Source organism: Labeo rohita, chromosome 3 (assembly GCF_022985175.1).
Source record: "Labeo rohita strain BAU-BD-2019 chromosome 3, IGBB_LRoh.1.0, whole genome shotgun sequence".
NCBI classification, from domain to species: Eukaryota; Metazoa; Chordata; class Actinopteri; order Cypriniformes; family Cyprinidae; genus Labeo; species Labeo rohita.
The window spans coordinates 2,981,320-2,994,616 of NC_066871.1; the positions used below are offsets into that span (position 1 = coordinate 2,981,320).

The 13,297-nt window shown below is 36.6% G+C and overlaps 1 protein-coding gene across 3 annotated transcripts in view; it reads right to left on the reverse strand.

The window, feature by feature from the left end:
• Positions 1 to 880: 880 nt before the first annotated feature.
• The window catches only part of zgc:63569 (choline transporter-like protein 2), a 34,841-nt gene continuing 22,424 nt past the window's right edge, over positions 881 to 13,297 (reverse strand). For 2 of the 3 annotated variants that reach the window (XM_051103332.1, XM_051103328.1), the window contains exons 14-22: positions 12,407 to 12,491; positions 12,040 to 12,302; positions 11,845 to 11,939; positions 10,501 to 10,604; positions 9,368 to 9,441; positions 8,996 to 9,066; positions 8,725 to 8,813; positions 5,715 to 5,799; positions 3,882 to 5,138 (exon numbers count right to left, since the gene is read on the reverse strand). In XM_051103332.1, the coding sequence (XP_050959289.1) occupies positions 4,978 to 5,138; positions 5,715 to 5,799; positions 8,725 to 8,813; positions 8,996 to 9,066; positions 9,368 to 9,441; positions 10,501 to 10,604; positions 11,845 to 11,939; positions 12,040 to 12,302; positions 12,407 to 12,491 (1,027 nt within the window). In that variant the 3' untranslated portion in view covers positions 3,882 to 4,977. Of the gene's footprint in view, positions 1,540 to 3,881; positions 5,139 to 5,714; positions 5,800 to 8,724; positions 8,814 to 8,995; positions 9,067 to 9,367; positions 9,442 to 10,500; positions 10,605 to 11,844; positions 11,940 to 12,039; positions 12,303 to 12,406; positions 12,492 to 13,297 lie in introns of those variants that run through there. The other variant, XM_051103338.1, reaches the window with a different exon arrangement.

Sequence of the window (13,297 nt, forward strand, 5' to 3'; positions counted from 1 at the left end):
AGTCTCGCACATTAATTCAATTTGCATTTTGCAAATGGTCCCACAATGCGTCATCAATCGGCTATACTGGCCGCACTGAATCTAAATAGTCATGAACCGAACGAAACTCGCATATTTTGCTGATTATTGCTGCTGAAAATGATCAATTATTGTCATGTTTTGGGCTGTACTAATCAGTCGGACCGAAATCAAATCAAGGAGAAGAGTGCAAAAAAACTGTCTGAGGTTTGTAGCTGGCCAAACTGAGCCGGGATTTCCAGAGCAAGAATCTTCACAACATCCGTCTTTGTTCTTATCATTTCCGGGCAGATAAGCAATTAATAATTAATACTGTGTACATATCTTTACCACTTATTAGCTTTAGTTTGTCAAAATATTACGTCTTTTCCTGCTTAGTTACTACATGATCTAGCAGCTTCCACACGGTTTCCCCGTGGATTAGACAGCATAAATCTGCAGAGCAACATATTAAGTAGGACATTAACTGTGCAATCCATGCTGTTGTTTACATCCGAGTTAGTTTTGCCAGTATGGCCACGCATCCGAGTAACTGACTAAGTAGTGCCATAAGTGCAAACCCTCTATACATTAAACAAAGAGGATAGCTAAGATTCTGTAGCTATTAGGTGAAAATTGAGCACAATTACTAAAATAAGCATTTAGTGTAAAACTTTTTTCATGTGTTTATATTCAATAGCAAAACTTGGCTGATCACTGATCTCCTCAGAGTCTAACACAAAAATACACCAATGTAAAGTCTGATAAACAGATTTTACACAAATATTGTAGAACATTTTTTATTTACCATTTATTGAGGTGTACCAATGTGTAACAAAACACTGAATAATGTCAAAAAAAAAAAAAAAAAAACATGGTGAAAGTCACGAAGTCTTAAACCGTTTTACCTAAACTACATACAGGCACTTCTTATAATGTACACAGGGCCATGAACTAGAAATGAACGGATTATCCAAGTAAAACATTTAAGCATTGGTTTCAAAGAAAAAGAAAACAAAGAAAACTTTTTTTTCTACAATCCTGTCCAACAGCACAATGAAAAAAAAAAAAAAAAAAAAAAAAAAAAAAAAAATCTAGGCCAAGACAATTCAGTTATTCTTTGAACTATTCATTAAAACATTTGACAGTTATTGCGAAAGCTTTTTAGGCATTTAAATAAATGTAAAACCTGAGGAAAAAGCAGAGGTGTAATTTGACCTAATTCTAAAGGAAAGGTTTCCGCATTTTCAATCGTAATATATGGCCGAGATGCTGAGGTCAGTAACTTTCTGTTTGTGTTTTTTGAAACTTTGTGTTTCATAATTAACACGATTGTCTAGCTCTCCAAGGCACTATAAATACGGCAATGAAAACAATTTCGAGCACCTCCAGTTTCTCAATCTCTGCCGAGGCACAAACACACAACCCTGACCATCAGTGAGGACTAGTTGGCCTGGTTCTTCTTACTCAAAACATTGAGAAGTTTCTCCGACATCAGATAGGGTCGTTCTGGGCTGCCGTCGTTCCTCTCCAGGTCCTCCACTGTGATAAATCAATGTGAGAAAAGATGTTCAGGAACAAACAAGCCATGGCTTACCTTCAGCTACCACACTGGATGAAAATAAATTGACATGCCTGTGCTCAACAGACACCTCACACACAATGCAGACAGACCTAAATAACAAAAGCACCTCCTTGTTGCATAATATTTATTAAAGACTAAAATAAAAAAAATAATAATTCTGACATGTTAGGTAGCAAAGCACACAAAAGGCAGCATACAAAGTTAAAGGCTCCTCAAGAAGGCAACAAGGTGTTTTTTCCAAAGTAGGTTGCAAATTGCTACCAAATACAATAAACAACCTGAAAGTGCATTGAAAGGTTATGGCTTACAAGTCTGAAGGAAAAGCAGCAATAACATCATCTGCATCACACATAAATTAAGAGAAACATTAGATGTTTGTCCATCATAAGAATAAAATGGCAGGAAAGAAAAAAAAACAAACAAACAGTATACTCAATGCATTATTCTTCTGATAGTAAGAACAATAAACACTGAATCAAAAACTTTGATGCAAGTCAGCCAACTGGTGTATAAAAACAGTAAGTCTGGTAAAGTAACAAGACTGAAAGTTGTTGCCTTAAAGGGATAGTTCACCCAAAAATATAAATTCTGTCATTAATTACTCACCCTCAAGTTGTTGCAAACACGTCGTAGTAGCCTTGCTGTCTATGGAGGGTCAGAGAGCTCTCAGATTTCATCAAATATATCTTAATTTGATAAACAAATGTCCTACTGCTTTGGAGCGACATGAGGTTGAGTAATTAATGACAAAATTTCATTTGCGGGTGAACTATCCCTTTAAAGTGCTGTTGAACAGATGAACATGCAAAGCAGAAGGGACTCACTTAAAATTTAACATGAAAACAGACCTTATTTACTTTCATAATACACATTCATATTGTGCAAACTTCATTGAAATGTTTCTCTCATCTCATCTCCCTTTCAGATTGTATTTTTCAACCACCTGTCATAAAGACACTTTTCATCATCCAAGTTCACTATTTTAAAGGTAAAACTTTACAACAAGATCCCATTAGTTCATGAATTAACTAACAATAAGATACATTTGTTTGAGCACTTAATATTTGTTGTTAACATTACTTAGCAACTGTTAATTTTTAGTTCATGTTTAAATAATATTAACATAAAACCTTTAATAGTCAGTATTAGTTACTGCTGAAACTAATATTAGTACGATTAATTAATGCTTTAGAAGCATTTTCCATTGTCGGTTAATGTTATTGTTAAGTAGTTGAGTGAGTTAAAGGAGAAGTCCACTTCCAGAACAAAAACTTACAGATAATGTACTCACCCCCTTGTCATCCAAGATATTAATGTCTTTTTTCTTCAGCCATAAAGAAATTATGTTTTTTGAGGAAAACATTTCAGCATTTTTCTCCATATAATGGACTGATATGGTGCCCTGATTTTGAACTTCCAAAATACAGTTTAAATGCGGCTTGAAATAATCCCAAATGTGGTTGTAAACAATCCCAGCCGAGGAAGAAGGGTCTTATCTAGTGAAACGATCAGTTATTTTCATTTAAAAAAAAAAAAAAAAAATACAACTTAAATGCTTTTCAAACACTCGTCTTGTCTTTCTCTCCCTGAACTTTGTGTATTCTGGCTCAAGACAGTTAGTGTATGTTGAAAAAATCGTATTTTCTCCCTCAACTTCAAAAATGATTTCAAAATCATCCTACATCACTGCAGAACAACTGACACAGTCTTTGCAAAGTGAACATGCAAAGAAGATAAAACAGCGATATAGGGCGATTTTGAAGTTGAGGGAGAACATGAGACGGGAATTTTTCGACATACCCGAACTGTCATGAACCGGAAAAAAACAGTTCAGACATAGTAAGACAAGACAAGCGTTTGACATTAAAAAGTATATAAATTGTATTATTTTTATGAAAATAACTGATCGTTTTGCTAGATAAGACCCTTCTTCCTCAGCTGGGATCGTTTACAACTGCATTTGGGATCGTTTGAAGCCGCATTTAAGCTGCATTTTGGAAGTTCAAACTCTGGGGACCATATCAGTCCATTATATGGAGAAAAATCATGAAATATCTCCCTCAAAAAACAATTTCTTTACGGCTGAAGAAAGAAAGACATGAACATCTTGGATGACAAGGGGTGAGTACACTATCTGTCAATTTTTGTTCTGGGAGTGAACTTCTTTCTATAAGTGAACAGCCAGTCTATAATGGCCAGTCTTTTTTAATAATTCCAATAATTCATAAAGTCTATGAACAAGTTGATGTCATCGCAGGGAGAAATCCCGCCCATTTATGACAGTCTCTAGCATATTAGCATAGACACAGCCCTGAGTGAGAAGCAGCACTCGCCATTACTGGAGATATAAAATGTCAGCGCCAAAGAGGCATTACAAGTGTTGTGTTTTGGTATGCACCAACAAACATAGGAGTCTCCATAGACTCCCTCAATCTGAGCCACTGAGCACACTGCGGTTAAATTTCACTTTCGAAAGAAATGTCCTGGAAAAAAATCGGTAAAGTCCCTTATATGTTACGGGATCAATATCAACGCTTTGTGCGCAAATGTCAGCTCCAGACAAAGTAAGTATCAAACTGCATTTTTGGAAGAGCTTCTTGGTACTCTGTAAGGTTAATGCTGCCTTCACGTGCCACCAGAATGATGGTAAATAGGAATATGGTAGTTAAAAATTGCATATGGAAGCAATGTAAAGTCGACTGCTTGAATTTGTTAAGCTCATAATCATAAGTGGGAGTTATAAAGTTTGAGATAGCACTCGATGGCACCATGAGCCCGGCTATGTTGTTATTTATATTGTGCCGTGCTCCCGATCGGTGTAATTTATTATGCACAGTACAATCAGATAACTGACTTTTAAACTGATTCCGGTTCCAACATACAAGGCTAAACACCACTACTGAGAGTTTCTGACATTTTCAGAGCGTGAGATTGGCCTGTTTTTTTTTTTTTTTTTTTTCTGGCTCATGAAGCTCCGCCCTCTTCTGAAAAGAGGGCCAGGAGCACCATCATTTGCATTTAAAGGGACAAACACAAAAATAGCACGTTTTGGCTCAAACCTCAACATCTGTTGGGTATTTTGAGCTAAAACTTCACATACACACTCTGGGGACATCAGAGACTTATTTTACAGGGCATAATAAGTCACCTTTAATATCCTGTTTGACTTGGAGAAATATCACATTATTGTAAAATAAAATGTTTTGCATGTCATTCTCAAGATCGTTTTCCCTGACAGTCCTTTTATTCCCTTAACATACAATTATTAAATGCTCGACAACTGAATGAATATTCAATCATTTCAGGTATGACTGAAACTTTTGACCATTCAGTCTCTAAATACACTAAATGAGATTATACTTCCACATATGATTACATATTCTGCGTCATTTTCATCAGTTTTTCATTGTTTTCTCTGAAGCCGTCAGCTGCAGCATCTCGTCACGTGAAGTAGGGGTCTGAGCCGCATCCGCGTCCTTCAGCAGAATGTCGCGCAGCCCTGCGGTCATGTGATACGGTCGTGCCGCGGAGCCGTCATTACGCTCAAGGTCTTCACCTTTGTGTGGTGTTAGTGATGTTTAGTAATGTGAGGATGTCAGAGGGAAAAAGTAAGGAATTGTGTAGGTATGATAAATGTGAAATTAGGTTTGTGAGGAACAGAAGTTGAATATGAAGGTGTTGAATAGAAAAACCAAGAAGGAACAGCCATAAAAGGAGAAAGAGAAAAAGAATCAGGTTATTATGAGATGAAAGACAGAACAGCACATCAGTTCCATTGAAATTGCACACCTTAGTTAAGCAGGTACCATAGACAGATTAGAAACACCTCATACCAGAATACATAACTAAAACGCTAAGTATATTGTCAGTCTAGTGTGCCACGAGAAGTTTTAACTGGGCTACATGCACTGCCATGCACAATGAAGAGTCAGTCAGCTCATTAGTGACACGGGCTTCATCCAAACAGATTTAACATTTCCCTAAATGCAGCACTATACCATTTTTAAAGGACTGAAAATAGAGGATCTACATTTTTTTATTTGATTTTCTACCTTCCAGAGCGAACCTTGATATGGCTTGATATTTATACTCGTACTACTGGTGAAAGCACTTATTAATGGCAAGTACTTACAGAAGCAGAGGAAGAGTGTGTCCACACACATGGCGTAAACGCTGAAAAACCCATGTGCAATGAGGTAGGTGCCCACCAACACAGTCTGGAGAAAAAAAAAAAAAAAAAAAAAAACACAAACAGATTTCAATCAGACAGCTGCAGATTTTATTTTATTGTCTATAAATCCAGGCTAAGTTCAGGTAGCACACACGGCTGTTCACATGTTTGGTTTTTATTAAAAAAAAGTAAATAATAGTTTTATTTAAAACATCATTTTATGTATTGCATATTGACTATTTAATTATGAAAAGAAAGTAAATCAGCATATTAATATGATTTCTGAAGAATCATGTGACGCTGAAGACTAAAGTAATGATCAGACCTGCAAACTCATCTGAGAAAAAAAGGTGACAGTGTCAAGTAAGTGTTAGGGGATGGGGGAAGGCAGAATGGGCGATGCCGACGCCGACACGGTGAACTCAAGTAAGTGTTAGGCGCATGATACTAAAATAAGAAAACAACAAAAGAACCAAAAAACACAAATTATATTATACTGAAAAACATTTATTTTTTCCTTCTACAGAAATTTGCTGTCAGTTAACAACAATAAAATAAAAGTCTATCCACCGGCACGGTCTCCATTTTTTCTTGTTGTTCTTGTTGTTATGGAAACGTCAGTTCTGGCTACTCGCTTCTCATTGGTCAGCTGTCAAAAAGACGCTTGACGTAGGGCGTTTCTTTCAGAAAAGTTGAACTTTTTTCAACTTGAAAAGACGCTCTGAGCTGCAGAAAAAGACGCCGGCGGTGGCGTTTAAAAAAAGCGCTCATGACTTTTTTGAAAAGACGGTTTACTCCATAGGATTAGAATGTAAAACAGACGCTGACAGTTTGAAAAAAGACGCCAAGTGTGAACATAGCCTAATAAGTTGGCTATCTGAAATACTATATACTTACGTAGCAAGCTAAATGGTTAACTTTAGTTAGCAAGACGGTCAGACAATGCAGGAATTAACATTACAACTAGCTAATAATGTTAGATGGCTAGAAAATTTGCTATCTTGCTAACGGAAATTCCAGCATTGGATCCGCTTGTATTGCTTGCTATTAAGCATTTTGTTCGAAGCATAGGCTAACTGTATGAAAAAAAAACGCTAGCTGACGTTATTTGACTTAAGCAAACAAATATCTGTTGTTTAGCTCCAAAAAGACTGACTTACATTGAATTCAATTTCCATCAGAGTTTCCACATTAGGTCAGGTGTCTCTTGACAGGCGCGAACACAGATTGCAGTTCTGATTGGTCCAGAAAAAAATGTCATTTATAAGAATTGTCCAATAATCGCCTACATGGCACGCAAGCCCACCCCCACTTCCCTCTCTTGACAGGCGCGAGCTCAGTTGAGATTCCGATCGGCCCAGATCGCAAGCACCCCCCCTCCCCCCTAAAAAAAAACTCTCCGGTTCTACACGATTCACGTGAATGACCCAATTGACAATGAAAACGGCGATTGTCGCCGAAAAGCGACAAGTTTGCAGGTATGAATGATGCTAATTCAGCTTTGCATCCCAGGAATAAATTACATTTTAAAATGTATTCAAATAGAAAACATTTATTTTAAACTGTAAAAATATTTTACTGTAAAAAATATATTGCTGTATTTTTTTATTTTAAAAAATGCAGTCTGTGAACATAAGAGACTTATTTCAAAAACAAAACAAACATAAAAAAATCTTACTGACCCTGTGTTAAACTTACGTTCCGTTTTCCTTCTTTTGTCATCTTACCTAGTTTGTCTGTTTGTTTAATTATTCATAATTTCCTTAACCTGTGATTTAGTGAATCACCTTCTTCGCTTCAGTGCATTTACACCCTTTAGTTCCTTGAGGTAATTGTTTGGTATTGTTTGTTAGTGTTTGTGTTTCTTCTCGTTTGGATTACCTGAGGCACTTACATTCACACTATAGGCAAATGTGGCCTAAATCCAATTTTTTTTGCTCACATGTGACTCAGATCTGTTTCTCATGACAGTGTGAACAGCACAAACCATATGGAATCTGATCTTTTTAATTCTGTTATGTGCCACTTTCATATGTGGTACTAACGCTGATACAGGTCAGATGTTTTGCAATGCAACCATACTGTGAACATTCATGTCGGAATTCATGCAACTTTTGCGTCACTCTAGATCTACATTCGTCACGGTTCTGCTCTCATGGGAGTCACTTCAAAGATTTCACATGCCCAAACTTATCAAGACAGTTGCGAAAGGTAGTGAGTGGAAGTAAAGTGATGTATCAGAACTCCTAAAGAAGAAGTTAACTTCCAAAAATGTACAGATAATGTACTCACCCCCTTGTCATTCAAAATGTTCATGTCTTTATTTCTTCAGGTGTAAAGAAATTATGTTTTTTGAGATAAACATTTCAGGATTACTCTACATATAGTGGACTTCAATGGTGCCCACAAGTTTGAACTAGCAAAATCCAGTTTAAATGCGGCTTCAAAGGGCTCTAAATAATCCCAGCTGAGGAAGAAGGGTCTTATCTAGCGAAACAATCAGTTATTTTCTAAAAAAAAATAAATAAATAAATAATAATAATAGGCAAAGACCCTTCTTTCTCGGCTGGGATCGTGTAATTTTTTTTGGACTAGTTTTGAGAAGCAATTGGGCAGATTTTGTCGTGAAAACCTGGCAACCCTGTTCGTATTGTTCTTTTGTGCATGAAGATCAGGTCAGAACCATGATCTGTTCACACTGGAAATCTGATATTACTATAACAAAAAAATAAATAAACAAAATAAAACGCAGTGTGAATGTAACCTTAGACTAATATATTAGTTAAATAAGTTTATTTTGAATTACTTGTTTGCCTTCCACATAATTGGACCAGACGTGACACCCTAAATTCTAATCACTGTCTGAGTAAATGGTGTTGTGTCTTAATAAACGAGTTAATAAAACAGAACATTGTTAATGAACTTTTTTTTTTTTTTTCTCCATTATTTATGATCACATTCGATCACTCACCAAAATAGGAACCCAGTAGTAATGGAGACTGGGTGTGGCACCCTTAAACGCATCTGTATGTCCTGAGAAAAAGAAGAAAGCAAAGATCCCTGGGGGAAAAAAGAGGGAGTTAGAAAAGCCACTTGTGTTGTGTTCCATCAAAATATACAACAAAATAATCAAAGTTGTATAATTTAACAACTGTCAATAATATTAAAATCTAATGTTAAGTTAATAACCATTATGATTTATAACCATTTTCATTCTCTTCAGTCTAAAGCATAAAACTCACCCACAAGCCCCACGATAAGGAGTTTTCCAAGGAATAAGATGAAATCAGTGACCTTATCCAGGACAACCACCCTGTAATGAGTGAAAACATCTGTGAAACATTCTTTAAATTCAGCCAGCCCGCATCAGCTTACAAAACCTAGTGAGTGCCTCATTTCCTGCATTCTTGCCTTGAACAATTTCTAAAAAATAGTTGGTCTAAGTGCAAACACATGCACTTTTTGGCTGTTATCAGCATCACTAACATGTTTGTTAGTGTTTCACAATATGAGCATTGCACTTTTAAGATACTGTGTCAGTTTAATTATTGTATGTTAAAATCCAGCACTCCGTTTCAGTCCCTTCCGTAATGGAGTTTTAAAATGTTTCCTACCTGACTACATTTCTCATGAGGAGGAAGAAGGCATCACGTGCTGATCGGCAGAAGTTTTTACCGTATATTGCCACCTGCCACAGAAAAAAAAAAAACTTATTTAGCAAAGAATGCATATGGAGATGCTATTAAAATCCTATACATTCAAGTGCGTAGGCACTGGAAAAAAAGAAAGAATGCCTCCTCTTTGACGCTTCAGTCAGTGAATGGGTGCCTAAACAGCTGATAAAAAAAAAACCCATCACAATAATCCACAAGTAATCCACATGACTCCAGTTCATCAATTGTGAAGTGAAAAGCTGTGTTTATAAGAAACAACTCCATCATTAAGATGTTTTAACTTCAAACCATTGCTTCCAGCTAAAACAGTCCTCCAAATATAATATTGCTTTCTCCAGTGGAAAAAATTATCTGAATCAGGAGAGAAATATGCAAAGATTTAGCACCGTTTACAAGTGTAAACAGTCCAAAACAGTTCTAAACAAATGTTACCCTGGGCCACAAAACCAGTCATATGTAGCATGGGTATATTTGTAGCAATAGCCAGCAATACACTGTATAAGGGAAACGGGTGGATTTTTCTTTTATACCAAAAATCATTAGGATATTAAGTAAAGATCATGTTCCATGAAGATATTTTGTAAATTTCCTACCATACATATATCAAAACCTAATTTTTGATTAGTAACATGCATTGCTAAGAACTTCATTTGGACAACTTGGACAACTTGGACAAGGTCATTTTCTCAATATCTAGATTTTTTTGCATCCTCAGATTCCAGATTGGAAATGTTATTACTGACTTTTAGCTGGAAGCAGTGGTTTATAGTTGAAAAGCCTTAATGATGGATTTGTCTCTTACAAACATGCAGTTTTTCACTTCACAAGTTGTTAACTGATGGACTGGAGTGGTGTGGATTACTGGTGGATTATTGTGATGTTTCTATCAGCTGTTTGGACTCTCATTCTGACGGCACCCATTCACTGCAGAGGATCCACTGGTGAGCAAGTGATAAAAAGCTACAATTCTCCAAATCTCTTCTGATGAAGAAACAAATTCAGGATGACCTGATGTTGAGTAAATGTTTTTTTGGTGAACACTTCCTTTATGTTATAGTTAAATGAACACACACCATAATGTAGGCGTTCCGGTTAATGAACTTGATGAACTTCTCTAGGCACCAGAAGCAGCATTTCAAACAGCACAACAAGAACTTGGCAAATTTATTCTCTGCTCCTGTGGGATCAAAAAAAAAAAAAAAAAACATTCACATACAAAAATTCACAAACAGAGTATGTACAGTGTGGGATATGGCAGGCAATGGATAATGTTCAGCATCATGTGAAAGAAGGAAGCTGCAGGGTTTATTTTGCATTAATGACAAGCTGACTGTACATCAACCAGCTTATTACATTAACAATTATAAATAAATAAAAGAACATGAATTATTGATCTGACTTGATGTTACTTTATTCTGTGAGAAGAAAGAGGCAGCAGAGTAATCCGACAGACATGAAACTAGCACATCAGTATACGAAAACAGTCAATGCTTTAAAGGGGTCATCGGATGCCCATTTTAAAGTTGATATGACTATTTAGGGTCTTAATGAAAAGTCTATAATATACAAAGGTAGTGAAAAAACAACACCCGTTTTACCTTGTCAAAATGATCTCTCCCAAAATCATCCCATTCTGATGGATTATTTAAATGCAAATGAGCTCTGCTCGCCCCGCCCTCTCCTCTCTCTGTGGAGTGACGAGCCTGTTTACTTGAGCTGCATTTAGTCGTGTTTAGCCGCTAAACTTGCTAACTAGCACGTTATTAGGAAAGGTGATTGTGGAGATTCATAATAAACCCCTTATACTCACTTCTGCTGTAAGTGAAGCTGGATCACGAATGATTTGCATGCACATAGACACGTTTATGTAGATCGGGTGGTGCATTCCCTTCACAAACAAATGTAATCCACTGCATCTTTAGCGGCTCAGAAGTTGGGAGTAAATGACGACCACTAAGTTCATTATTACATCCAGCAACACAACACCTCAATCGGAGATATTGTTGTCTAACTTACATCCCTGCTCCGGAGGCTCAATGGAGGTTGGACTGTTACAGCTGATTTAGGCGGGTCTGAGGTAAGATGCTCATGTCAATCAACTATCGTGGGAGCAGCCTCTGTTGGTGTGACGGCACACCGACAGGCATCTGAGAATGGCTCGATTTGAAAAAGGCTATATTATTTTTACAGATTAATTAAAAACTGCATGGATTTTTATCATTATAGGGTTGATGTGTACATAGACTGCGAACACACATTAATGTTCAAACAACATGTAAAAGTAAACTTTGCATCCGATGACCACTTTAACACTCATTATATGCACATATTTGGTAATATATTGCAGTGGCTAACTAATTAGATCTTTTTTCTAGAAAGTGGAATAATAACATTGACTGTAAATGTTTTCCTCTTACCTTTGAGTTTGTGGTCAATATACTCCAGCAGAACCCTGATAATCTGGACGATGGAGAGGATGAGAGAACCAAATGCCAGGGAGCCTGTGTGATATCTGCATGTGTACAAAATGCATAAAAAATATCAACTAAATCATCCTTCGGACCCAAATGACACACTTTACCATGCATACGTATCTTTTTCTAAAGCCACACCTGAGGGATCTGCCCAGAGAAGCACACAGCGGGAAAGCGGGCATGTCATTGGGTTTATTAGGAGCCCAGTAGTAAGATGCAAATGCCCCTGCCAGAGTCATCTGACCCAGAGCAGTGACAAAGTTTGCACACCAGAAGAACAGGAAAACATTGTAGAATTGAAGGAAGATCAGGTATTTGTGATATGGCGTTTCGCCACCATAGAAAGCAAACAGGCACTCAGACTGTGGACAGGCTGTCTTCACAGCAGAAAGACTGAAGTTCTGAAAGAGTCGGAGAAACGAGAAACAGGGATCATTCAATTTGGGATTGTACTACATATTAACAGCAATATGTATTCACAGTAAAACATGTATGTTATAAGCACCTCAGGGTTGCAGGTTTGTCTTGAATGTAGACAATCTGTTTCATTGAAAACTTTATAAACAGGTTCACTGGATGTAGCGAGGAAACTGTTTAGATCGATTAAGGATTCGTACTGGTGTGATCGTGACAAATTCCGCTTCATTAGCCACCACAGGGAAATAATGAGAAGAATAACAAAGTGCAGTGAACAGTAAAACTGTTCGCACTACAAACCAGTATGCTCATAATTAAAGGGGTCATCGGATGCCCATTTTCCACAAGTTGTTATGATTCTTTTGGGTCTTAATGAAAAGTCTATAACATGCTTTGCTTAAAAATTCTCAATGGTGGTGTAAATAACACCTTTTTTACCTTGCCAAAATCAGCTCTGCAAAAATCATCCCGTTCTAATTGAGGTTGCTTTAAATGTTAATGAGCTCTGCTCGCCCCGCCCCTCTCTTCTCTCTGTGGAAGCTATTTTTCCTGAGCTGCTCTCGCTGGATTAAAGCTACAATGCATTGTTCTCGATCAAAATTGACCTGATTAACATAAGAAAATAACAATTTCACCATAAAATCATGTAAGTGAGTTTCATGTTTCACAATCACAGAGTAAAAGGCTCACCAGCATGGGGCAAAAGGCACAGTATATACTTTAGCTATTTTTTTTTTTTTTTTTTTTTTTAATAATAATACTTGTTCAAAACAATCACGTTAGCAAAGTTTGTACTATTTTTACTTTTACAAAGTTTGTACTTATTTTGATAAAAGAATCAAATAAATAAATATAGGCTACTGTCATTAAAATATGTAAATATAAAACATTTTAAAATACACAAACAAAATCACTTTTGATTATCTCTAAGATGGACACCCAACATAATATATGATATATTTACCATCTGAATTTAACA